At 37.2% G+C, this 27,252-nt stretch overlaps 1 protein-coding gene across 4 annotated transcripts in view; it reads left to right on the top strand.

Annotated features, from left to right (window-relative positions):
- JAK2 (Janus kinase 2) overlaps positions 1-27,252 on the top strand; it is a 252,887-nt gene that overhangs the window by 157,262 nt on the left and 68,373 nt on the right. For all 4 annotated transcript variants that reach the window (XM_082605232.1, XM_082605231.1, XM_082605229.1 and 1 more), the window contains one exon: positions 20,722-20,845. In XM_082605232.1, coding sequence (XP_082461358.1) covers positions 20,722-20,845 — 124 coding nt within the window. The remainder of the gene's footprint in view (positions 1-20,721; positions 20,846-27,252) is intronic.

Here is a 27,252-nt window from a genome sequence, read left to right as displayed (position 1 = left end):
CTTTTGGGGGTTTTGGAAGTAGAGTTTTCAGGGCCCTAATCTTTAATACTGAAAAGTGTGACCAGTCAAGAGATGGTTCAGGCATTCATTCAGCCAAGCCAACACCCATGGAGCCATCTAACCCTGAATCATAGCAGTGGGTGTGAAGTAGTATCTCATGTTTATTTTTTGTAAAAGCTGTATTGATATGTAACTCAATACCATACATTTCAAGTAATACATTTCATATATTTTTTCAAAAGCTTTATTGATATATAATTCAATATCATACATTCCAAGTCATATATTTCACGTTTTAAATATGTACAATTCAGTAGTTTGTACTATCCTCACAGAGTTGCCCAACCATCACCACAATCAATTTTAGAACTTTTTCTTCTTCCCCAAGAAAACCCTGTGCTTACTGGGTATCACTTCCCAACTTTCCATCCCTCCCCAGTCTTAGGCAACCACTAAACTACTTTCTGTCTTAGTAAATTTGCCTTTCTGTCTCAATAAATTTGGATTATATAATATTTGGCCTTTTGTTACTGGCTTCTTAAATTCATTTTAATGTTTATAAGTTTCATTTGTGTTGTATCATTTATCAGTACTTCATTCTTTCATGGCTGAATAATATTGTGTTGATATACTACATTGTGTTGTGTTGATATACCTCTTGTTTAACCACTGATCAGTTGATGGAAATTTGGGCTATTTCCAACTTTTGGCTATCGTGAATAATGTTTCTGTGAACATTTGTATACAAGTTTTTCTGTGGACGTATGACTTCATTTCTGTTGTGTATAAATCTAGGATTGCTGGGTCAAATAGTAATCTTATGTTTAACTTCTTGAGGAACTCCTAGACTGTTTTTGAAAGTGGCTGCACCATTTAACATTTATACCAGTAGTGTGCTAGGGTTCAGATTTTGGCACATCCTTATTAATAACAGTTGTAATTATCTGACTTTAAAAAATTATATCCATCCTAGTGTGTATGAAGTAATAGATCATAGTTTTTGTATTTTTCTCTGATCACTAATGATTTGAACTTCTTTGCATTGCTTATTGGCCACTGCATATTTTCTTTGGAGAAATATTCAGATCATTTGCCCACTTTTTAAATGGCTTGTTTGCTTTTTTGTTATTTTTTTAAATAGTTTTTAATAGTTTTTAATAGTTATATTTAATATTTATATTTATTTAATATTTAATATTATATTTAATAGTTATATTTTCTAGATAGAGATCCCCTATCAAGTATATGATTTGGATATATTTTCTCCCATTTTGTATTTTGTCTTTTCATTATCTGGATCTGGACGGTGTCCTTTGAAGCAAATATTTTTATTTTTATTTTTTATTTTTATTTTTATTTTTATTTTTATTTTTTTTTTGCGGTATGCGGGCCTCTCACTGTTGTGGCCTCTCCCATTGCAGAGCACAGGCTCCGGATGCGCAGGCTCAGCGGCCACGGCTCACGGGCCCAGCTGCTCCACGGCATGTGGGATCTTCCCAGACCGGGGCACGAACCCGTGTCCCCTGCATCGGCAGGCGGACTCTCAACCACTGCGCCACCAGGGAAGCCCTATTTTTAATTTTAATGAGGCCCAGTTTATCAACTTTAGTTGTTGTTGCTTGTGTTTTTATGTCATATCTAAGAATCCATTTACCAAATCTAAGGTCATGACAAACTCCCCTTACATTTTCTTTTCTAGGAGTTTTACAATTTTTGCTTTGATTCATTTTGGGTTCATTTTTGCAGATGGTCTGAGGTAGGGATTCAGTGTTATTCTTTTGCATGGGAATATCCATTTATTACTGACTTCTTCCATTTTGTATAGTGTTTATAAAGTTCATCCATGTTGTACCATAAATTAGTACATCATTCTTCTATGGCTGAATAATATCAAATACATGGTACAACATGGATGAACCTTATAAAAATTCTGTGAAGTGTAAGATGCTAGTAACACATGAATGTTTACATGTAGATCACAGCACTCTTTGATGAGGAGACTTTGATTTCCCCGCTCAGTAGTCTCAGATCACTTGGCAAAATCTTGTTGGTCCATAGACAAATGGGCTTATCTCTGGATTTCCAGTTCTATTCCATTGGGCTGTATTTCTCTCCTACTGCCAGTACCACACCGTTTGGATCATTGTAGCTTTGTAGTAAGTTTTGAAATCAGGATGTGTTAGTTTTCCAACTTTCTTGTTCTTTTTATTTTTATTTTTTTTATTTATTTTTTTTTTTTGCTGTACGCGGGCCTCTCACTGTTGTGGCCTCTCCCGTTGCGGAGCACAGGCTCCGGACGCACAGGCTCAGCGGCCATGGCTCACGGGCCCAGCCGCTCCGCGGCATATGGGATCCTCCCAGACCGGGGCACGAACCCGTATCCCCTGCATCGGCAGGCGGACTCTCAACCACTGCGCCACCAGGGAGGCCCTCTTGTTCTTTTTAAAGATTGTTTGGCCCTCTCGTCCCTTCAATATTTATATGAATTTTATGATTAACTTGTCAATTACTGCCGTAAAGACAGCTGAGATTACAGTAGGGATTGCACTGAATATATAGGTTAATTTGGGGAATATTGCCATCTTAAAGTCTTCCAGTCAGTGAACATTACATGTGTTTTTGCCTTTTTAGGTGTTCTTCAGTTTTTTCAGCAGTGTTATATAAGTGCTAAAAGTGTATAAGACTTTTACCTCTTAAATTTATTCATAGGTATTTTATTCACTTGGATGTTGTGAATGGAACTTTTTTGTTATCCTTTTTGGATTGTGCATTGCTAGTGTATAGAAGTACAACTGATTTTTGCATGTTGATCTTGTATCCTACAACTTTGCTGAATTCATTTATAAGCTCTGATTGTTCTTTTTGAGGGGGGGTTCTTTACTGTTTTCTTTATAAAGATCATGTCATGTGCAGATAGGCACAGTTTTAATTCTTCCTTCCCCATTTGGATGTCTTTTATTTCTTTTTCTTGTCTAATTGCTCTGGATATAACTTCCATTACAATGTGGAAAAAACGTGGTCAATATGGGTATCCTTGTCTTGTTGCTTTTCTTAGGGATAGGTTTTTAGTCTTTGAGCACTCATTATGAAGTTACTTGTAGGTTCTTCTTAAGTGCCCTTTATCAGGTTGAGGAAGTTCTCTTCTATTCCTAGTCTAAGTATTTAAAGTCATAAAAGGTATTGGTTTTTGTCAGGTACTTTTTGTGTATAAATTGAGATAATAATTTTCATATGTTGAACCACCCTGTATTCCTGGGATAAATCCCATCTGGTAATGGTGTATAATCCTCTTAGTATTTTGTTGGATATGGTTTGCTACTATTTTGTTGAGGATATTTGCATCTATATTCATCAAGCATATTGGTCTGTAGGTTTCTTACAGTGTCTTTGCTTGGCTTTGGTGTCAGGGTGATGCTGCCCTGATTGGATCAGTTTGGAAGCATTCCCTCTTCATTTTCTTGAAGATTTCGAGAAAGATTTCTCTCATTTCTTCTTTAAAAGATTGGTAGAATTCAGCAAGCAGGGAAATTACCTGGTTCTGAGCTTTTCTTTGTTCAGAAGTTTTTGATTACAGATTCAATTTCTTTATTTCTATTTCTTCTAGAGTCAGTTTTGATGATTAAGTTTCTAGGAATTTTTCTGTTTCACCTAGGTTATCTAATTTTTGGTAGATAATTTTTTATAGAATTTTCTTATAATCCCTTTAATTTCTTTAATTCCAATAGTGTACTGTTCCCATTTACATTTCTGATTTGGTAATTTGAATCTTTTCTCTTTTTTTTTTCTTGTTCATTCTAGCTAAAGTTTTGTCACTTTTCTTAATCTTTTTGTAGAACCCACATTTGGTTTCACTGATTTTCTCTATTTTTTGTATTCAGTCTTTCCCTTATTGCTACTCTAGTCTTTATATTTTCCTTCTTGCTATTGGCTATGGATTTAGTCTGCTCTTTTTATAGTTCGTTAAGATGTATAATGAAGTTACTGATTTGAGATCTTTATTCTTTTTTTTTCTTTCATTTTTAAAACATCTTTATTGGAATATAATTGCTTTACAATGTTGTGTTAGTTTTTGCTGTATAACAAAGTGAATCAGCTATATGTATACATATATCCCCATATCCCCTCCCTCTTGCATCTCCCTCCCACCCTCCCTATTCCACCCCTCTAGGTGGTCACACAGCACCGAGCTGATCTCCCTGTGCTATGCAGCTGCTTCCTACTAGCTATTTGTTTTACAGTTTGTAGTGTATATATGTCAGTGTTACTCTCTCACTTCATCCCAGCTTGCCCTTCGCCTTCCCCATGTCCTCAAGTCCATTCTCTACAACTGCATGTTTCTTTATTCCTGTCCTGCCCCTAGCTTCATCAGAACCGTTTTTTTTTTTTTTTTTTTTTTTTTGCTGTACGCGGGCCTCTCACTGCTGTGGCCTCTCCCGTTGCGGAGCACAGGCTCCGGACACACAGGCTCCGCGGCCATGGCTCGCGGGCCCAGCCGCTCCGCGGCATGTGGGATCCTCCGGGATCGGGGCACGAACCCGCGTCCCCTGCATCGGCAGGCGGACTCTCAACCACTGCGCCACCAGGGAAGCCCCTTTTGTTTGTTTTTGTTCTTGTTTTTTTAAGATTCCCTATATATGTGTTAGCATACAGTATTTGTTTTTCTCTTTCTGACATATTTCACTCTGTATTACAGACCCTAGGTCCATCTACCTCACTACAAATAACTCAATTTCATTTCTTATTATGGCTGAGTAATATTCCATTGTATATATGTACCACATCTTCTTTATGCATTCACCTGTCGAGGGACACTTAGGTTGCTTCCATGTCCTGGCTATTGTAAATAGAGCTGCAATGAACATTATGGTACATGATGGTTTGTTTTTTTTTTTTTTTTTTTTTTCTTTTTGCGGTATGCGGGCCTCTCACTGTTGTGGCCTCCCCCGTTGCGGAGCACAGGCTCCGGACGCGCAGGCCCAGCGGCCATGGCTCACGGGCCCAGCCGCTCCGTGGCATATGGGATCCTCCCAGACCGGGGCACAAACCCGTATCCCCTGCATCGGCAGGCGGACTCTCAACCACTGCGCCACCAGGGAGGCCCCATGATGGTTTTTAAATTATGCTTTTCTCAGGGTATATGCCCAGTAGTGGGATTGCTGGGTCATATGGTAGTTCTATTTTTAGATTTTTAAGGAACCCCCATACTGTTCTGCATACTGGCTGTATCAATTTACATTCCCACCAATAGTGCAAGAGGGTTCCCTTTTCTCTACACCCTCTCCAGCATTTATTGTTTGTAGATTTTTTGATGATGGCCATTCTGACCGGTGTGAGGTGATACCTCACTGTAGTTTTGATTTGCATTTCTCTAGTGGTTAGTGATGTTGAGCATCCTTTCATGTGTTTGTTGGCAGTTTGTATATTTTCTTTGGTGAAATGTCTATTTAGATCTTCTGCCCATTTTTGGATTGGGTTGTTTATTTTGATATTGAGGTGCATGAGCTGCTTGTATATTTTGGAGATTAATCCTTTGTCAGTTGCGTCGTTTGCAAATATTTTGTCCCATTATGAGGATTGTCTTTTTGTCTTGTTTATGGTTTCCTTTGCTCTGCAAAAGCTTTTAAGTTTCATTATGTCCCACTTGTTTATTTTTATTTCCATTTCTCTAGGAGGTGGGTCAGAAAGGATCTTGCTGTGATGTATGTCATAGAGTGTTCTGCCTGTGTCTTCCTCTAAGAGTTTTAAAGTATCTGGCCTTACATTTAGGTCTCTAATTCACTTTGAGTTTATTTTTGTGTATGGTGTTAGGGAGTGTTCTAATTTCATTCTTTTACATGGAGCTGTCCAGTTTTCCCAGCACCACTTATTGAAGAGGCTGTCTTTTCTCCATTGTATATTCATAGCTCCTTTATCAAAAATAAGGTGACCATATGTGCGTGGGTTTATCTCTGGGCTTTCTATACTGTTCCATTGATCCATATTTCTGTTTTTTGTGCCAGTACCATACTGTCATGATTACAGTAGCTTTGTAGTATAGTCTGAAGTGCAGGAGCCTGATTCCTCGAGCTCCGTTTTTCTTTCTCAAGATTGCTTTGTCTGTTGGAGGTCTTTTGTGTTTCCATTCAAATTGTGAAATTTTTTGTTCTAGTTCTGTGACAAATGCCATTGGTAATTTGATAAGGATTGCATTGAATCTGTAGATTGCTTTGGGTAGTTTAGCCATTTTCACAATGTTGATTCTTCCAATCCAAGAACATGGTATATCTCTCTGTCTGTTTGTATCATCTTTTATTTCTTTCATCACCATCTTAAACTTTTCAGAGTACAGGTCTTTCATCTCCTTAGGTGTGTTTATTCACAGGTATTTTAATGTTTTTGATGCAGTGGTAGATGGGATTGTTTCTTGAATGTCTCTTTTTGACCTTTTGTTGTTAGTGTATAGAAATGCAACCGATTGCTGTGTGTTAATTTTGTATCCTGCAACCTTACCAAATTCATTCATTAGCTTTAGTAGTTTCCTGGTATCATCTTTAGGATCCTCTATAGTATCATGTCATCTGCAAACAGTGACAGCTTTACTTCTTTTCTGATTTGGATTCATTTTATTTCTTTTTCTTCTCTGATTGCTGTGGCTAAGACTTCCAGAACTGTGTTGAATAATAGTGGTGAGAGTGGGCATCCTTATCTTGTTCCTGATTTTAGAGGAAATGGATTCAGTTTTGCACCATTGAGAACGATGTTGGCTGTGGGTTTGTCATATATGGCCTTTATTATGTTGAGGGAAGTTCCCTCTGTGCCTACTGTCTGGAGAGTTTTTATCATAAATGGGTGTTGAATTTTACTGAAAGCTTTTTCTGCGTCTATTGAGATTATCAAGTGGTTTTTATCCTTCAGTTTTTTAATATGGTGTATCACATTGGTTGATTTGTGTATATTGAAGAATTTGGGATAAACCCCACTTGATCATGGTGTATGATCCTTTTAATGTGTTCTTGGATTCTGTTTGCTAGTATTTTGTTGAGGATTTTTGCATCTATGTTCATCAGTGATATTGGCCTGTAGTTTTCTTTTTTGAGACATCTTTGTCTGGTTTTGGTATCAGGATGATGATGGCCTCATAGAATGAGTTTGCGAGTGTTCCTTCTGCTATATTTTGGAAGAGTTTGAGAAGGATAGGTGTAAGCTCTTCCCTAAATGTTCGATAGAATTCTCCTGTGAAGCCATCTGGTCCTGGGCTTTTGTTTGTTGGAAGATTTTTTTTTTTTTTTTTTTTTTTTTTTTGCGGTACACGGGCCTCTCACTGTTGTGGCCTCTCCCATTGCGGAGCATAGGCTCTGGACGCACAGGCTCAGCGGCCATGGCTCATAGGCCCAGCTGCTTTGCGGCATGCAGGATCCTCCCAAACCGGGGCATGAACCCGCGTCCCCTGCATCGGCAGGCAGACTCTCAACCACTGCGCCACCAGGGAAGCCCCCCTTGTTGGAAGATTTTTAATCACAGTTTCAATTTCCGCGCTTGTGATTGGTCTGTTTATATTTTCTATTTCTTCCTGGTTCAGTCTCAGAAGGTTGTGCTTTTCTAAGCATTTGTCCATTTCTTCCAGGTTGTCCATTTTATTGGCATATAGTTGTTTGCAGTAATCCCTCATGATCCTTTGTATTTCTGCAGTGTCAGTTGTTACTTCTTCTTCTTTTCTAATTCTGTTGATTTGAGTCTTCTCCCCTTTTTTCTTGATGAGTCTGGGTAATGGTTAATCAATTTTTTTTTATCTTCTTAGAGAACCAGCTTTTATTTTTACTGATCTTTGCTATTGTTTCGTTCATTTCTTTTCCATTTATTTCTGATCTGATCTTTATGATTTCATTCCTTCTGCTAACTTTGGGTTTTTTTTTTCTTTTTCTCTAATTGCTTTAGGTGTAAGTTTAGGTTGTTTGTTTGAAATTTTTCTTCTTTCTTGAGGGAGGATTGTATTGCTATAAACTTCCCTCTTAGAACTGCTTTTGCTGCATCCCATAGATTTTGGGTCATCATGTTTTCATTGTCATTTGTTTCTAGGTATTTTTTAATTTCCTGTTTGATTTCTTCAGTGATCTCTTGGTTATTTCGTAGCTTATTGTTTGGCCTCCCTGTGTTTGTATTTTTTACAGATTTTTTCCTGTAGTTAATATCTAGTTTCATAGTGTTGTGGTCAGAAAAGATACTTGATACCATTTCAGTTTTCTTAAATTTACCAAGGCTTGATTTGTGACCCAAGATATGATCTATCCTGGAGAATGTTCCATGAGCACTTGAGAAGAAAGTGTATTCTGTTGTTTCTGGATGGAATGTTGTCCTCTAAATATTAAATCCATCTTGTCTAATGTGTCATTTAAAGCTTATGTTTCCTTATTTATTTTCATTTTGGATGATCTGTCCATTGGTGAAAGTGGGGTGTTAAAGTTCCCTACTATTCTTGTGTTACTGTGCATTTCCCCTCTTATGGCTGTTAGCATTTGCCTTATGTATTGATGTGCTCCTATGTTGGGTACATAAATATTTACAATTGTTATATCTTCTTCTTGGACTGCCCCCTTGATCATTCTGTAGTGTCCTTCTTTGTCTCTTCTAATAGTCTTTATTTTAAAGTCTATTTTGTCTGATATAAGAATTGCTACTCCAGCTTTCTTTTGATTTCCATTTGCATGGAATGTCTTTTTCCATCCCCTCACTTTCAGTCTGTATGTGTCCCTAGGTCTGAAGTGGGTCTCCTGTAGACAGCATCTATATGCCTCTTGGTTTTCTATCCATTCAGCCAGTCTATCTTTTAGATGGAGCATTTAATACATTTATATTTAAGGTAATTATCAATATGTATGTTCCTATTACCATTTTCTTAATTTTTTTGCTTTTGTTATTGTAGGTCTTTTCCTTCTCTTGTGTTTCCTGCCTAGAGAAGTTCCTTTAGCATTTGTTGTAAAGCTGGTTTGGTGGTGCTGAATTCTCTTAGCTTTTGCCTGTCTGTAAAGGTTTTTATTTCTCTGTCAAATCTGAATGAGATTCTTGCTAGTTAGTGTAATCTTGGTTGTAGGTTTTTCCCTGTTATCACTTTAAATATGTTCTGCCATTCTCTTCTGGCTTGCAGGGTTTCTGCTGAAAGATCAGCTATTAACCTTAGTGGGATTCCCTTGTATGTTATTTGTTGTTTTTCCCTCACTGCTTTTAATATTTTTTTCTTTGTATTTTATGTTTGATAGTTTGATTAATATGTGTCTTGGCGTGTTTCTCCTTGGATTTGTCCTGTATGGGTCTCTCTGCTTCCTGGACTTGGTTGACTATTTCCTTTCCCATATTAGGTAAGTTTTCAACTATAATCTCTTCAAATATTTTCTCAGTCCCTTTATTTTTCTCTTCTTCTTCTGGGACCCCTATAATTCAAATTTTGGTGTGTTTAATGTCATCCCAGAGGTCTCTGAGACTGTGCTCAATTATTTTCATTCTTTTTTCTTTATTCTGCTGTGCATTAGTTATTTCCACTCTTTTATCTTCCAGGTTAGTTATCCGTTCTTCTGCCTCAGTTATTCTGCTATTGATTCCTTCTAGAGAATTTTTAATTTCATTTATTGTGTTGTTCATCATTCTCTGCTTTCTCTTTAGTTTTTCTAGGTCCTTGTTAAACGTTTCTTGTATTTTCTCCATTCTATTTCCAAGACTTTGGATCATCTTTACTGTCATTACTCTGAATTCTTTTTGAGGTAGAGTGCTTATTATCTGTTTTGTTTGGTCTGGTGGGTTTTTACCTTTCTGCTTCATCTGCTGCGTAACTTACTGTGTTTGGGGTCTCCTTTTTGCAGGCTGCATGTTCATAGTTCCCGTTGTTTTTGGTGTCTGCCCCCAGTGGGTAAGGTTGGTTCAGTGGCTTGTATAGGCTTCCCGGTGATGGGACTGGTACCTGTGTTCTGGTGGGTGGGGCTGGATCTAGTCTTTCTGGTGGGCAGAGCTGTGTCTGGTGGTGTGTTTTGGGGTGTCTGTGAACTTATTATGATTTTAGGCAGCCTCTCTGCTAATGAGTGGGGTTGTGTTCCTGTCTTGCTAGTTGTTTGGCATGGGGCATCGAGCACTGGAGCTTGCTGGTTGTTGGGTGGAGCTGGGTCTTAGCATTGAGACAGAGATCTCTGGGAGAGCTCTTGCCGATTGATATTACTTGCAGCTGGGAGGTCTCTGGTGGTCCTATGTCCTTATCTCAGCTCTTCAATCTCAGAGGCTCAGGCCTGACACCAGGCTGGGGCACCAAGACCCTTTTGGGAAGTCTGAGGTCTTCTGCCAGCCTTCAGTAGGTGTTCTGTAGGAGTTGTTCCACATGTAGGTGTATGTTTGATGTACTTCTGGGGAGGAAGGTGATCTCACGTCTTAGTCCTCCACCATCTTGAAGGTCCCCCCGATTCTTTTTTAATGTAGGTGCTTATAGCTATAATTTTCCCTCTATCCTCTGGTTTTGCTGCATCCCAGAAGTTTTGATATGTTGTGTTTTTGTTTTCAGTCTCATTGCTTTTTTCAATTTCTTTGATCCATGGTTTCTTCAGGGTGTGTTACTTAATTTCCACATATTTGTGAATTTTCCAGTTTTCCTTCTGTTATGATTTCTACCCTCATTCCATTGTGATCAGAGAAGATATTTTGGATGATTTAATTCTTTTTAAATGTGTTGAGATGTTTTTTTTGTGACTTAACATATGGCCTACCCTGGGGAATATTCCATGTATATTTGAGAAAAAAATGTATGTTTTGCTATTTTGTGGTCGTGTTGTGAATATGTCTGTTACATCTAGTTGATTTATAGTAATATAAATCCTCTATTTTTGTATAGTTTTTCTGTCCTTTATTCGGAATGGGGTATTGAACTCTCCAACTGTTATTGTTGAACTGTTTCTCCTTTCAGTTTTCAGTTTTTAGTCCATATATTTTGGGGCTCATTTGTTAGATATGTATATGTTTATAACTGCTGTATCTTCTTGAAGGATTGAGACTTTGATCAATAGATAATGCTCTTCTTTGTCTTTTTTAACAGTTCTTGACTTAAAATCTATTTTGCCTGATATTAGTATAGCCATCCCGGCATTCTTTTGCCTGCTCTTTGCATGGGTTATCTTTTTCTGTGCTTTCCCTTTCAACTTAAAATGTCTTTAGATTTAAAATGAGTCTCTGGTGGACAGCATATAGTTGGGTCATTTTCTTTTTTTAAACCCATCCTACCAATCTCTGCCTTTAATTGGATGGTTTTATTCATTTATGTTTGTAGTAATTCCTGGTAATGAAAGCTAGTTTCTGCCATTTTGCTCTGTTTTTTATATGTCTCAGATGTTTTTTATTCCTTGGTTCCTCCATTATTACTTTCCTTTGTGTTTAATTTTTTTATTATAACATTTTGATTCCTTTCTCATTTTCCTTTATGTGTATTTTTTAGTTATTTTCTTAGGGGTTACCCTAAGGATTTTAATTAATCTCTTGAAGTATGACAATCTGTTTTTAATTAATACCACCTTAGCTTCAGTAGTATGCAAAAACTGCTCACATACACCTGTGTCCCGCCTCCTTTTTGTTTTTGTTTTACAAATTACATCTTTATATATTACATGCCCGTTAACATAGATTTGTAATTATTGGTTTATGCATTTTTATTTTAGAGCATGAAGGGTTAAAAGAGGAATTATAACTTAAAAATTACAGTAATATTGGCTTTTGTATTTATATATAATTATCTTCATAACAGTTTAAAATTTTTTTCTCATGGCTTTGAGTTACTGTCTGATATGTTATCATTTCCACCTGAAGAATACTTTTTAGCACTTCTCGTGGGGCAGGTCTATTAGCAGTGAACTCCCTCAGCTTTTGTTTATCTGAGAATGTCTTAATTTCTACTTCATCTTTAAAGGATTATTTTGCCAGATGTAAAAGTGTTGTTTGACATTTTTCTCTTTGAGCCCTTTAATTATATCATCCAATTTCCTCATGACCTCAGTGGTTTCTGATGAGAAATTGGCTGTGAGTCTTACTGAGACTGCCTAACTGAGGATTCCTTGTATGTAATGAATCATTTGTCTCTTGCTGTTTTCCAGATTCTCTTTATCTTTGGCTTTCGGTAGTTTAATTTTAATGTGTCTCAGTGTGCGTCACGTTGCATTTATCATCTTAGAACTCACTGAGCTTCTTAGATTTGTGGGATTTGTGGTTCTCATCAAATTTGGGGAGTTTGGAGCCATTATTTCTTCAAATATTCTTTCTGTCCTTTTCTCTACTTTCTCTCCCTGTGGAACTCCCATAATGTATATGTTGATACACTTGAAGGTATCCTACAGGTGTGTTAGTTTTCTCCATTTTTTTCCTTTCCTTTTCCTTTTTCCCCCCTGCTCTTCAGAGTAGGTAATTTCAGTTGACTTGAATCAGAATCAGTTAGCTGATTCTTCTGTCTAAACATGCTTTTGAAACCCTCTAGTGAATTTTCAGTTTCAGTTATTGTAGTTCTTTGCTCCAGATTTTCTCTTTTTATACTGTTCATGTCTTAGTTGATTACATCCTTCTCCTGGTTTCCTTCAGTTCTTTGTCCATGGTTTCCTTTAGCTCTTTTGAGCACATTGAAGGCAGCAAATTAAAATCATTTTCTAGTAAAACCTACGTCTCTGTTCCTCAAGGTAGTTTCTCTTAATTTCTTCTGTGTATGGGAATTCTTTCCTCTTTCTTTGCTTGCTTCATAATTTTTGATTGAATATTCAACAAGTTGGATCTTTCAAATCTATAATGTAGTAACTGGAAATTTGAGTCTTCTCTCTTCTGTGTTTTTTGTTGCTTGCTTTAGGTGGTAGTTGTTTGTTTACTGACTTTTTGAAACTATATAAAGTCTGTATTCTTTGTCATGTGTAGTTCTAAAGTCTCTGTTCCTTTAGCTTGTGGTCAGGTTTTATTATCAGAGATTTCTTTGAAATCTGAGAACCAAAACAAAAGAAATGAGGACCAAAAACTCTCCCAGTCTTTGCAGATTGGCTCTCTGTTTGATCATTCCTTCAGTGTTTATCCAGTCCGTTTACAACTTTGCCTTAGCCTTTTCTTTCTGCTTGTGCTGAGACTGAAGATCAGCCTGAGGCGAAAGCTTTAAGGGTCTTCTCTTAAGTGTCCTTCCTTGGGCATGAATATGGCTTTCCTATCCTCCAGTATATAGAGGTGCTTTTCAATGCTTTTTTTTTTTTTTTTTTTTTTTTTCTTTTCGGTACGCGGCCTCTCGCTGTTGTGGCCTCTCCTGTTGCAGAGCACAGGCTCCGGACGTGCAGGCTCAGTGGCCATGGCTCACAGGCCCAGCCGCTCTGCAGCATGAGGGATCTTCCCGGACCGGGGCATGAACCCGTGTCCCCTGCATCGGCAGGTGGACTCTCAACCACTGCCCCACGAGGGAAGCCCCTTTTTCTTTTTCTTTTTTTTTTTAATGCTTTAATTCCCCAAAGAAACTTTCTCCCCATCATTTTCTCTTTAGCTTTCAGCATGTCTGTTTTTGGCCTCAACTTTAGAACTTTTGCCCCAGGTGGCAGCACATTGGTCATTTGCCTTACAACATTTTGGAGGAATTACCTCTATGAAGCTGCTTTTTTGCTCCGAGAAAGTTCCAAATTTGGTGAAACATAAGTATGTTCTTGCAACAATTCTTCTGTCAGTTTCCAGTCAGGTCAAAAGAGACAAAAATCAGTTGCTTGAGATTAAGGTTGGCTCTCTTCACTCCAGAGCCATGAACCAGAGTTTCACATTGGGAATACCAGCTGCCATCTCTAAGCTCTTCATGAGCAGAGAGAAAAGTAGAAATGCTGCCAATTTTTCCTACCATTTTAAAATTGCCTTTTTCTTAACTCAACAATTGCTTGGTTGTTGCATATCTTTGACTGTTTTCCAGAGTTCTCATGAAGTTGATTCTGACAGTTTTTACTCAGTTTTTCTTGTTGCTGTATAGGGATACTCCATTTTCACTGATGTCACTCTTCCTTTATTTCTGTAATCATGGTTTATTCTAGTTCTTTGAACATATTTATAGTGACTGCTTTGAAGATTTTGTTAAATCTCACATCTGGGTCTTCTCACAGGCAGTGTTTGTTGCCTTCCTTTTTTCTTGCCCAAGGATTACACTTTCCTGTTTCTTTGCATTTCTCATAATCTCTTTGTTAAAAACTGGACATTTTAGGTAATATAGGAGATCTGGATTCTGATTCCTTTTGGGGATTTTAAAATTATCCATCTGTTACTGATTTTTTTGTTTGTTTAATTTTCTATGGTCATAGTGTATACTCTGTATAATTTCAGTCCTTTGAAATTTTTTGAGACTTTCATTGTTACTTAGATTATCAACTGTCTTGTTTAATATTTCACATGCATTTGAAAATGGTGTATATTCTGCACTTGCTAGGTGTAGTGTTCTCTAAATGTAAACTAAATTTGAATTGGTTAGTTTTTAAATTTTATGTCCTTTTATTTTGATTTTTTTGTCTTTTCCCAGTTTCTGAGAGATTTTGAATGTGTTTCTCCTTCTGGTTCTATGTTTTTTTGCTTCATGTATTTTGTAGCCATGTTATTAGTTGTACACACATTTAATATTATTATGTCTTCCTGTTGAACTGACCCTTTTATCACTGTGAAGTGTTCCTTTTTTTCGCAACTAATGCTTCTTCCTAACGTTTATTTCATCTGATGCTAATGTTGACTCATCAGGTTTCTTTTGGTTTGTGTTTGCATCGTGTATCATTTTCTTACTTTTTAGCTTCAGCCTATCTATCTCACATTTAAAGTATGTCTCTTGTAAATAACACAAAGTTTTTTTTTATAATCCAGACTGATAGAATATGCATTTTAATTGGCTTATTTACATTTATGTAATATAATCAGTAATATAATTACTGATATATTTGTGTTTAAATTTATTATCTTGTTTTCTGTTTATCTGTCTTCATTTTGTTTTCCTTTTCTACCTTTTTTAGGTTGATCAAGTATTTTTCTTTTTTTCCCCTTTCTTTACTTCATCTCTTCTATTGGATTTTTTGTACTAGTTTTGGTATTTTTCTTTTGGTGGCTACCCTAGATATTATAATGTACATTTTTGGCTTATTACAGTCTTAAACTAGTATGTTATTTTTCAAACAATTCTAGAACTTTATAACAGTTTAACTCCATTTACTTCTTTTCACATTTGATGCTATTGATATAGTATACTTTACTTTTGTATACATCATAAACACACAGGGCACTTATATTATTATTACTTTAAATAGTCATTGTTCTTTTATCTTTACCTTTTCCCATGTTCTTCATTTTTCCTACAGTTCCATGCTTTCATCTGTCATCATTTTCCTTCAGTCTAAAGAACTCCTTTTAATATTTCTTGTATTGCAGATCTGCTGGTGACAAATTCCTTCAGCTCTTGTTTATCTTTACTCCTCTTGAACCTCTTGATAAATTTTTTACCTCTGTTAAAGGAAACCAGAGCCAGACAAAAGTTAAAGTGATAAAGATGGACTTTATTTAAACAACTATTGTACTAGGGGAAGCTACTCCAGTAGAGGAGTGGGCTTAATTCTAGATACAGTCTGAATGAGTGGGAATTTATAGCCAAGGAGCAAGTAGGGTGGGGGCATTGGTGAATGGAACATTACTAGAGGAGACATAAAGTCTGGGAATATTTTTGGCTGAACCAGCCTAACAGAGGATTCTTGCTGAGCAGGCCAAGGTGATCATCTACCACCTGGGGGATGGTAGGGGTGAAGAATTTGATCAGATATCAAAGGTGGCGAAATCTTGCTGAAAGGACTTAAGCAGGATTCCTGCTTAAACTGAATTCTACAAGGAAATACATGGTTGGGACTTGTTAGGGAGAGGGTTCAGAGGAGCCTGACTAAAATTTGGTCAAGCAAAGAATGTTTGTCACCTCTTTGTACTTTTGTGTTTTCTTGTTGTCTTTACTGTCGTTACACTTAATTTCTTGAATTGTAATTCTCTAATGGCTTCTCTGTGTCATCTACTACACTGTGAGATCCTTAGAGTTAGGCACTATTTTCATTTTTGTGTTTTCCATACCTATCTTGTGCATATTATAGAATAGGGACTCTGTTAATATTAGTGGAATGATGACTATTCTTGGTCTAGAATGATACAGAATTAAATCACAATTCTGGTAATGGCTTGGAAAAGAAGAAACATTTTGAACTAATTAATATTATTTTATTAATAAATAAAAATAAGAATAATTTGGACTTGGTGTGTAGGGAAAGAAAGGGAGTTAAAAATGACTTTGAGGTTTCTTTGAGGTCCAATCTATTCAAAATAATGTATATCTCAAACACAGTATCACTGCCTTTTCTTCCTTCCTAGGACAGTCCAATTAACATGAACTAGTAAGAAAAACATGAAATAAGTATTAATATATAATTGCCATTTTGGAATAAGGTAGTGTGACTAAACATGACTATAAGCACTGTCTTCTGCTTTTTTTTTTTTTTTTTTTTTTTGCTGTACATGGCCTCTCACTGTTGTGGCCTCTCCCGTTGCGGAGCACAGGCTCCGGACGTGCAGGCTCAGCAGCCATGGCTCATGGGCCCAGCCACTCCGCGGCATGCGGGATCCTCCCGGACCGGGGCACGAACCCGTGTCCCCTGCATCGGCAGGCGGACTCTCAACCACTGTGCCACCAGGGAAGCCCTGTCTTCTGCTTTTGTTTGAAGGGTGACGTAACTATTTTTCTTTTGGTGTGTGTCTCCTTGTTCTGACCCTTTTGTGCCAATGTATATGGGTACATTTATTTTCCTATCTTGATACCTGTCATTAAGGTATGGAGTCTTACTTACGTTAAGAAATCATTTTTCATCATTTTAAGAAATCCTTATGATTCATCAGTATGAGTTCACTTTTCCGGCTTTGTGTAATCATGCTATTGTTTGAAAATCATGCCATCATCTTGTTCAGAAAATATCCTTATCATCATATGCTAAGAATAATGGTTCCATATACAGTTTTATTTGCATGATTACATTTAAACTGAGTGCTACTTTTTTGCTAAGGTTCTCTTTTCAGTAGTTTTTTTTTTTTTTTTTTCCCAAGGCAATCTCATATCCGGTCTTTTGTGGTCCCTTCCTGGGCAGTTTCATCTCCCACTGTGTCTCTCATGTATATACCTGAAACACTGGCAATGTGACCCATTTTGTGCATAGAGGAGAGATAGTACCTTGTACCTTCTAGATAAAAGAACTAGTATGTGCAAGGCACACAGACATGGGATTATAATGCTAACTTTTGATTGATTAGATAATGTTCTTCAAAATTTCAAGTTTAAAATATTTTTTCGATGCATAATTAGCCTAGATCGAGATAATACTCAGGCAAAATAATTATTTCTCAAATTATTTGAATGGTATTATTTCCTGTCATCTTATGGTTATTTTAAAGTTTAGAGAATAACAAGCCATTATTCTCTACAGTTTCAAGATGATATACATGGTAAACCCTTATCTTGGTATTCATTAGTGTCTTTTTTCTTTTTTTCCCTTTCCCATTCCTTTCTTTTTGACATGAAGCTTCCTGCTTTTACTTAATGAATTCTTTTTAAAAAAAGAAGTTTCTTCTCCACTGTACTTTTACCTTCCTTTTCCCTTAGTCCCATCCTGGCAACTAAGACAATAATCTCTTGTATATCCTCCCAGAATTTTCTCCATAATCATATAATCATATAGGGACACACAATCCCCCTCCCTCCCATACCCACAGTCATTGGGATTTTGAGATTATATATTATTTTAGAAAATGGAATCATATTACATACCCTTGTGTGCTTCTTGCTTTTCTCATGAAAATATATGTTGTGAAAAATCTAATTAAGCCAACTGCTTTTGTACTAACTTATTCTTTTTATTGAATTTCATAATGGTCCACGGCATAGATTATACCACCACAATTTTTTCATATCTTCTGCTCTCAAATTTATATTTTATTTCTTTCTATTTTCTTACTACTATACTACATTTTTAGGAGTACATAGAAGAGATTGCTGGGTTAAAAGGATATTTTAAATTTTTACTGACATTGATTTCTCAAAATTGTATAGGTACTCCTTTCTCAGAAGCTGCAGTAGTTTACATTTCTAGCAATTATGTCATAGCTCCCTTTTCACTGCAATTCAGTCAGCACTAGGTGCTATCCCTCTTGCTATTTTTGCTAGTTGAATGGGGATAAAGTGATATTAATTTAAATTTGCATTTTCTTCATTACTAAGTATTACCATCCTTTCCCATGTTTATTAGTCATGTGGATTTGCTCTACTGTGAATAACTTATTTCCATTTTTTGCCATTTTCACTTTTTATTTTTCTGTTTTGCCTTTTTAATCCTGATTTTTTAATTTTAAAATATTTCAAGTAATTCTTTGTGTAGAAAGATAAAATACATATCAGTGTGCTCACCACCCAACTTTTCAGATGTATCATTTTGTCATTTTACTTCAGACTTTTTTCTACTATGTTATCGTGATGAATTATATTAATAGATTTTCCTAATTTGTCCATCTCTGCATTCTTAGAATAAATGAACTTTGTCATAATTTTTTTCTAAGAAACATTGCTGGATTTGGTTTGCAAATATTTATTTTAGGATTTTTGAATCTATTTTTGTAAGTGATATCTGTCCTTTTATGATGTCTTTATCTGGTTTTGGTATCATGCTCAAACTGAAGTCACAAAATGTGTGTCAGTTTTTCTGTTCTCTTTTTCTGTTCTCTGTAATAGTTACTTAAGATTGGAATTGTCTTCATATTTAGTTGAACTCACGTATAAATTTCATCTGAGTCTGCTGGTGGTTTTCCCTTTCTTCTTTGTCATTCTTCCTTTTTTTCCCCTTCTTCCTCCTTTCTGCTCCTCAACTTTTTTTTTTTTTTTTTTTTTTTTTTTTTTGTGGTACACAGGCCTCTCACTGTTGTGGCCTCTCCCGTTGTGGAGCACAGGCTCCGGACGCGCAGGCTCAGCGGCCATGGCTCACGGGCCTAGCCGCTCCGCGGCATGTGGGATCTTCCCAGACCGGGGCACGAACCCATGTCCCCTGCATCGGCAGGCGGACTCTCAACCACTGTGCCACCAGGGAAGCCCTGACCTCAACTTTTTAAGTGCTTAGATTGTTTCTTTAATAGGTATTTTTCTTTTGAAGTTTTAAAATTCTTGAATCCATTTTTTAAAGTTATGTAGATTTTCAAAAATTGTCCAGTTGTCTACATTTTCAAATTTACTGCCAAAATTTATTCTAACACTCTTTTTGTCTTTATAACGTATACCTGTAATTATACTTTAAAAAATTCTTAATGTTTATCTATGCCTCTTTTTTTTTTTTTCTTGATCAGGCTGGACAAAGGCTTATTTATTTTGTTAGTAATTACAAATAATCAGATTTTATTTTGTTGATTCTCTTTATTGAATCTTTATCCTCTGTTAACTTCTACTCTATCATGTCCTTCTTTCATCTGTCTTTAGGATTAATCTGTTGTTTTCTAATGTATTGAGTTAGATAATTTAGGTCATTATCTGTGATTTTCTAATATAAGCAGGTTAAAGCTACAATTTTACCTCTTGAGCATCACTTTAGTTATATTCCATCATTTAATACATGGTATTGGTCATCATTCATTATAAGTGCTTTTTAATTTCTGTTATAATTTCTCCTATGACCTGTGAGATATTTAGAAGTATTTGTAAATTCAAAAATGATGCAAGGATACAGTTTCAAAGTTGTTACTGAATACTGTTTTTATATATAACTAATTGCAATTATTACATATTTATGAGTAGACAGTTATGTTAATAACTTAAATAAAAAATTTAAATCTTCATTGTCAGTGTGTCAAGTTGGTGTCATATTGCCTACAGTGGAAAAGAATGAAAACATCACTAGAGTAAACATACTTTCTGTGAGGCTTATGTTTACAAATATATAGGATTAAAAATTTTTTTCTTAGTATTCATTTCTGATTTAATTGAAGTGTGATTAGAAAACATGGTATGTATGATCATTCTCTGGCATTTTTGGAGACTTGTTTTTAGTCTCCACATGATTGGTATTTATTTGTTTGGGTGTATGTATGTGTGAATGTTCTGTATGTGCTTGGAAATAATATGCGTTATTTAATTGTGTGACTTAGGTGTTCTGTATGTTTTTTTAAAAGTCCACTGTCCTTCAGCCTTTTGTTAATGTACCTCCTAAAATATCTTTGAAAACAATTCTTGTATTTTAAGTTGATGTTTAAAGTTTTTCATTGTAAGTTTAAATAGTGCAGAGGATATAATGACTAGTAAATTGTGTAAAACTTGACATTTAAAAATAAAACTGATTCACTGTTCTCTTTAAAGCATCTGATGACTCCTAAGTATTTTAGTTATTTGGTACCCTCATTATTATTTAAAACACACGTAACTTTATATCAACCTTACTGTACAGGACAACTAAAAAACTAGATAAAATATATTTTATAATGTGCTTGAAAGAATCCTAGCAATCAAATTTTAAAATATAGGGGAAAAATATATTTAATTAAGAATTCAGTTGTAAGTCGTGTTGAACGAGAAGATTTTGACTGCTGCTGCATTTTGTGCTGATTTTAAGTGTTGTTACTTCAGACCCATTGCAGATTATAGATGTTATGTAAATGTACTTCACTATCTAATAATTTTTTTTTCTGCTTCCTTCCTAGGAATCACACCTGTGTATCATAGTATGTTTGCTTTAATGAATGAAACAGAAAGGATCTGGTATCCACCCAACCACGTCTTCCATATAGATGAATCAACCAGGCACAATGTACTCTACAGAGTCAGGTACTTTCTCCAGTAAAGTGACTAATTAACTTAATAGTAAAAGGGCAAAGTGGGAGAAATTATCAACCATATTTTTTAATTGCAAGGTCTTTAATATCGGAGACCAGAACCAATTAGCATCTAATTTTCTTCAATTAAGACTCTCTTTCCCCACTAGAGAAAGTGTTCATACATGTTCTTTAACTAGAATGCTCTGAGAATAAAGCTGTCTTGGTGAGATGCTACTTTACCACTTAAGATAATAATTAAATTTTGAACAGGGCAAGAATGGCCTTTACTAGCAAAATCCTAAATGTTTGGAATATTGATAGTTTCCCAGGAAATTTGATGTTTTGTTCAATAATATGTAATCTCACATTTTTTCTTTTTAATAACTTTTTTTTAAGTTGAAGTGAAGGAAAGATAAGATTTTGCCAGTGATTATTTACAACCTCAAATTATAAGTTACTTTATTTGATAATCTTTGGTAATATGTAGTACCAATTTAGAGAAATCCAGAGGTACTTTTCCATTCAAAAGGATGAAACAAAGAAATAAGTTAGATCCCTGGTTCTTACTTATGAAATAGATCCATTCCATACAGGGTCAGTGTTGCATAGTAAAAAAGAAAATGGACTCATTTATGTTTCTAAAAAGAAAAGAAAAGGAGACCTTAATAAACTTAAGACTTAAAAGAGGCATCCTGGGCTTCCCTGGTGGCACAGTGGTTGAGAGTCCGCCTGCCGATGCGGGGAACACGGGTTCGTGCCTTGGTCCGGGAAGATCCCACATGCTGCGGAGCGGCTGGGCCCATGAGCCGTGGCCACTGAGCCTGCGCATCCAGAGCCTGTGCTCCGCAACAGGAGAGGCTACAACAGTGAGAGGCCAGCATACTGCAAAAAAAAAAAAAAAAAAAAAAGAGAGGCATCCTTACCACGACAAAGTATATCTGCAAAAAAAACATGTGTCAAATAATATTCTTAAATGGTAAAATGTTAGAAGCATTCTCTTTAAAATCAGGAACAAGAGATCACCTTCCTCCCCACGGATACACCAGAAATACAGCTACACGTGGAACAACTCCTACAGAACACCTACTGAATGCTGGCAGAAGACCCCAGACCTCCCAAAAGGCAAGAAACTCCCCACATACCTGGGTAGGGCAAAGCGGAGAGATTCCCGCACAGAGGATCCGTGCCGAGCGGCACTCACCAGCCCGAGAGGCTTGTCTGCTCGCCCGCCAGGGGGGGCGGTGCTGGAAGCTGAGGCTCGGGCTTCGGTCAGAGCGCAGAGAGAGGACTGGGGCTGGCGGCGAGAACTCAGCCTGAAGGGGGCTAATGTGCCACAGCTAGCCGGCAGGGAGTCCGGGAAAACTCTGGAGTTGCCGAAGAGGCAAGAGACTTTTTCTTCCCTCTTGGTTTCCTGGTGCGCAAGGAGAGGGGATTAAGAGCGCCGCTTAAAGGGGCTCCACAGACGGGCGCGAGTCACGACTGAAAGCGTGGAGCCCAGTGACGGGCGTGGGACGCTGGGGCTGCTGCTGCCGCCGCCAAGAAGCCTGTGTGCGAGCGCAGGTCACTGTCCACACCACCCTTCCGGGAGCCTGTGCAGCCCGCCACTGCCGGGGTCCCGGGATCCAGGGGCGGCTTCCCTGGGAGAACGCACGGCGCGCCTCGGGCTGGTACAACGTCACGCCGAACTCTGCCGCTGCAGGCTCACCCCGCACTCCATGCCCCTCCCTCCCGCCCGGCCTGAGTGAGCCAGAGTCCCCGAAGCGGCTGCTCCTTTAACCCTGTCCTGTCTGAGCGAAGAACAGACGCCCTCCGGCGACCTACACGCAGAGGCGGGGCCAAATCCAAAGCTGAGACCCAGGAGCTGTGAGAACAAAGAAGAGAAAGGGAAACCTCTCCCAGCAGCCTCAGAAGCAGCGGATTAAAGCTCCACAATCAACTTGATGTACCCTGCATCTGTGGAATACATGAATAGACAACAAATCATCCCAAATTGAGGAGCCAGGAGTCAGTGCTGTGCCTCTGAGGTGGGAGAGCCAACTTCAGGACACTGGTCCACAAGAGACCTCCCAGCTCCACATAATATCAAAACGGCGAAAATCTTCCAGAGATCTCCATCTCAACACCAGCACCCAGCTTCACTCAACGACCAGCAAGCTACAGTGCTGGACACCCTATGCCAAACAACTAGCAAGACAGGAACACAACGCCACCCATTAGCAGAGAGGTGGCCTAAAATCATAAAAACTCCGCAGACACCCCAAAACACACCACCAGACGTGGACCTGCCCACCAGAAAGACAAGATCCAGCCTCATCCACCAGAACACAGGCACTAGTCCCCTCCACCAGGAAGCCTACACAACCCACTAAACCAACCTTAGCCACTGGGGACAGACACCAAAAACAACGGGAACTACGAATCTGCAGCCTGCAAAAAGGAGACCCCAAACACAGTAAGATAAGCAAAATGAGAAGACAGAAAAACACACAGCAGGAGAAGGAGCAAGATAAAAACCCACCAGACCTAACAAATGAAGAGGTAATAGGCACTCTACCTGAAAAAGAATTCAGAATAATGATGGTAAAGATGATCCAAGATTCTATTTCCCAGATCCAAAATCTTGGAAATAGAATAGACAAAATGCAAGAAACAGTTAACAAGGACCTAGAAGAACTAAAGATGAATCAAGCATCGATTAAAAACACAATAAATGAAATGAAAAATACTCTAGATGGGATCAATAGCAGAATAACTGAGGCAGAAGAACGGATAAGTGAGGTGGAAGATAAAATAGTGGAAATAACTGCTGCAGAGCAAAATAAAGAAAAAAGAATGAAAAGAACAGAGGACAGTCTCAGAGACCTCTTGGACAACATTAAACGCACCAACATTCGAATTATAGGGGTTCCAGAAGAAGAAGAGAAAAAGAAAGGGACTGAAAAAATATTTGAAGAGATTATAGTTGAAAACTTCCCTAATATGGGAAAGGAAATAGTTAATCAAGTCCAGGAGGCACAGAGAGTCCCATACAGAATAAATCCAAGGAGAAATACGCCAAGACACATATTAATCAAACTGTCAAAAATTAAACACAAAGAAATCATATTAAAAGCAGCAAGGCAAAAACAACAAATAACACACAAGGGAATCCCCATCAGGATAACAGCTGATCTCTCAGCAGAAATTCTACAAGCCAGAAGGGAGTGGCAGGACATAATTAAAGTGATGAAGGAGAAAAACCTGCAACCAAGATTACTCTACCCAGCAAGGATCTCATTCAGATTTGATGGAGAAATTAAAACCTTTACAGACAAGCAAAAGCTGAGAGAGTTCAGCACCACCAAACCAGCTTTACAACAAATGCTAAAGGAACTTCTCTAGGCAAGAAACACAACAGAAGGAAAAGACCTACAATAACGAACCCAAAACAATTAAGAAAATGGGAATAGGAACAAACATATCGATAATTACCTTAAATGTAAATGGACTAAATGCTCCCACCAAAAGACACAGATTGGCTGAATGGATACAAAAACAAGACCCAGATATATGCTGTCTACAAGAGACCCACTTCAGAGCTAGAGACACATACAGACTGAAAGTAAGGGGATGGAAAAAGATATTCCATGCAAATGGAAACCAAAAGAAATCTGGAGTAGCAATTCTCATATCAGACAAAATAGACATTAAAATAAAGACTACTAGAAAAGACAAAGAAGGACACTACATAATGATCAAGGGATCGATCCAAGAAGAAGATATAACAATTGTAAATATTTATGCACCAAACATAGGAGCACCTCAATACATAAGGCAAATACTAACAGCCATAAAAGGAGAAATCGACAGTAACACAATCATAGTAGGGGACTTTAACACCCCACTTTCACCAATGGACAGATCTTCCAAAATGAAACTAAATAAGGAAACACAAGCTTTAAATGATACATTAAACAAGATGGACTTAATTGATATTTATAGGACATTCCATCCAAAAACAACAGAATACACATTTTTCTCAAGTGCTCATGGAACATTCTCCAGGATAGATCACATCTTGGGTCACAAATCAAGCCTTGGTAAATTTAAGAAATTTGAAATTGTATCAAGTATCTTTTCCGACCACAATGCTATGAGACTAGACATCAATTACAGGAAAAGAGCTGTAAAAAATACAAACACATGGAGGCTAAACAATACACTACTTAATAACGAAGTGATCACTGAAGAAATCAAAGAGGAATTTAAAAAATACCTAGAAACAAATGACAATGGAGACACGACGACCCAAAACCTATGGGATGCAGCAAAAGCAGTTCTAAGAGGGAAGTTTATAGCAATACAATCCCACCTTAAGAAACAGGAAACATCTCGAATAAACAACCTAACCTTGCACCTAAAGCAATTAGAGAAAGAAGAACAAAAACATCCCAAAGTTAGCAGAAGGAAAGAAATCATAAAAATCAGATCAGAAATAAATGAAAAAGAAATGAAGGAAACGATAGCAAAGATCAATAAAGCTAAAAGCTGGTTCTTTGAGAAGATAAACAAAATTGATAAACCATTAGCCAGACTCATCAAGAAAAGAAGGGAGAAGACTCAAATCAATAGAATTAGAAATGAAAAAGGAGAAGTAACAACTGACACTGCAGAAATACAAAAGATCATGAGAGATTACTATAAGCAACTCTATGCCCATAAAATGGGCAACCTGGAAGAGATGGACAAATTCTTAGAAATCCACAACCTGCCAAGACTGACTCAGGAAGAAATAGAAAATATGAATAGACCAATCACAAGCACTGAAATTGAAACTGTGATAAAAAATCTTCCAACAAACAAAAGCCCAGGACCAGATGGCTTCACAGGCGAATTCTATCAAACATTTAGAGAAGAGCTAACACCCATCCTTCTCAAACTCTTCCAAACAATATCAGAGGAAGGAACACTCCCAAACTCATTCTACGAGGCCACCATCACCTTGATACCAAAACCAGGCAAGGATGTCACAAAGAAAGAAAACTACAGGCCAATATCACTGATGAACATAGATGCAAAAATCCTCAACAAAATACTAGCAAACAGAATCCAACAGCACATTAAAAGGATCATACACCATGATCAAGTGGGGTTTATTCCAGGAATGCAAGGATTCTTCAATATACGCAAATCAATCAATGTGATACACCATATTAACAAGTTGAAGGAGAAAAACCATATGATCATCTCAATAGATGCAGAGAAAGCTTTTGACAAAATTCAACACCCATTTATGATAAAAACCCTGCAGAAAGTAGGCATAGAGGGAACTTTCCTCAACATAATAAAGGCCATATATGACAAACCCACAACCAACATTGTCCTCAATGGTGAAAAACTGAAACCATTTCCACTAAGATCAGGAACAAGACAAGGCTGCCCACTCTCACCACTCTTATTCAACATAGTTTTGGAAGTTTTAGCCACAGCAATCAGAGAAGAAAAGGAAATAAAAGGAATCGAAATTAGAAAAGAAGAAGTAAAGCTGTCACTGTTTGCAGATGACATGATACTATACATAGAGAATCCTAAAGATGCTACCAAAAATCTACTAGAGCTAATCAATGAATTTGGTAAAGTAGCAGGATACAAAATTAATGTACAGAAATCTCTGGCATTCCTGTACACTAGTGATGAAAAATCTGAAAATGAAATCAAGAAAACACTCCCATTTACCATTGCAACAAAAAGAATAAAATATCTAGGAATAAACCTACCTAAGGAGACAAAAGACCTGTTTGCAGAAAATTATAAGACACTGATGAAAGAAATTAAAGATGATACAAATAGATGGAGAGATATACCATGCTCCTGGATTGGAAGAATCAATATTGTGAAAATGACTCTACTACCCAAAGCAATCTACAGATTCAATGCAATCCCTATCAAACTACCACTGGCATTTTTCACAGAACTAGAACAAAAAATTTCAAAATTTGTTTGGAAAAACAAAAGACCCCGAATAGCCAAAGCAATCTTGAGAACGAAAAACGGAGCTGGAGGAATCAGGCTCCCTGACTTCAGACTATACTACAAAGCTACAGTAATCAAGACAGTGTGGTACTGGCATAAAAACAGAAAGATAGATCAGTGGATCAGGATAGAAAGCCCAGAGATATACCCACGCACATATGGCCAACTTATCTTTGATAAAGGAGGCAGGAATGTACAGTGGAGAAAGGACAGCCTCTTCAATAAGTGGTGCTGGGAAAACTGGACAGGGACATGTAAAAGTTTGAGATTAGATCATTCCCTAACACCATACACAAAAATAAGCTCAAAATGGATTAAAGACTTAAATGTAAGGCCAGAAACTATCAAACTCTTAGAGGAAAACATAGGTAGAATACTCTATGACATAAATCACATCAAGATCCT

The sequence above is a fragment of the Mesoplodon mirus genome, assembly GCF_964341445.2.
Source record: "Mesoplodon mirus genome assembly, chromosome: 1".
In the NCBI taxonomy this organism is placed as follows: domain Eukaryota; kingdom Metazoa; phylum Chordata; class Mammalia; order Artiodactyla; family Ziphiidae; genus Mesoplodon; species Mesoplodon mirus.
The sequence above is the reverse complement of the archived record's forward strand: the minus strand, read 5'-3'. Positions and strand labels throughout refer to the sequence as shown.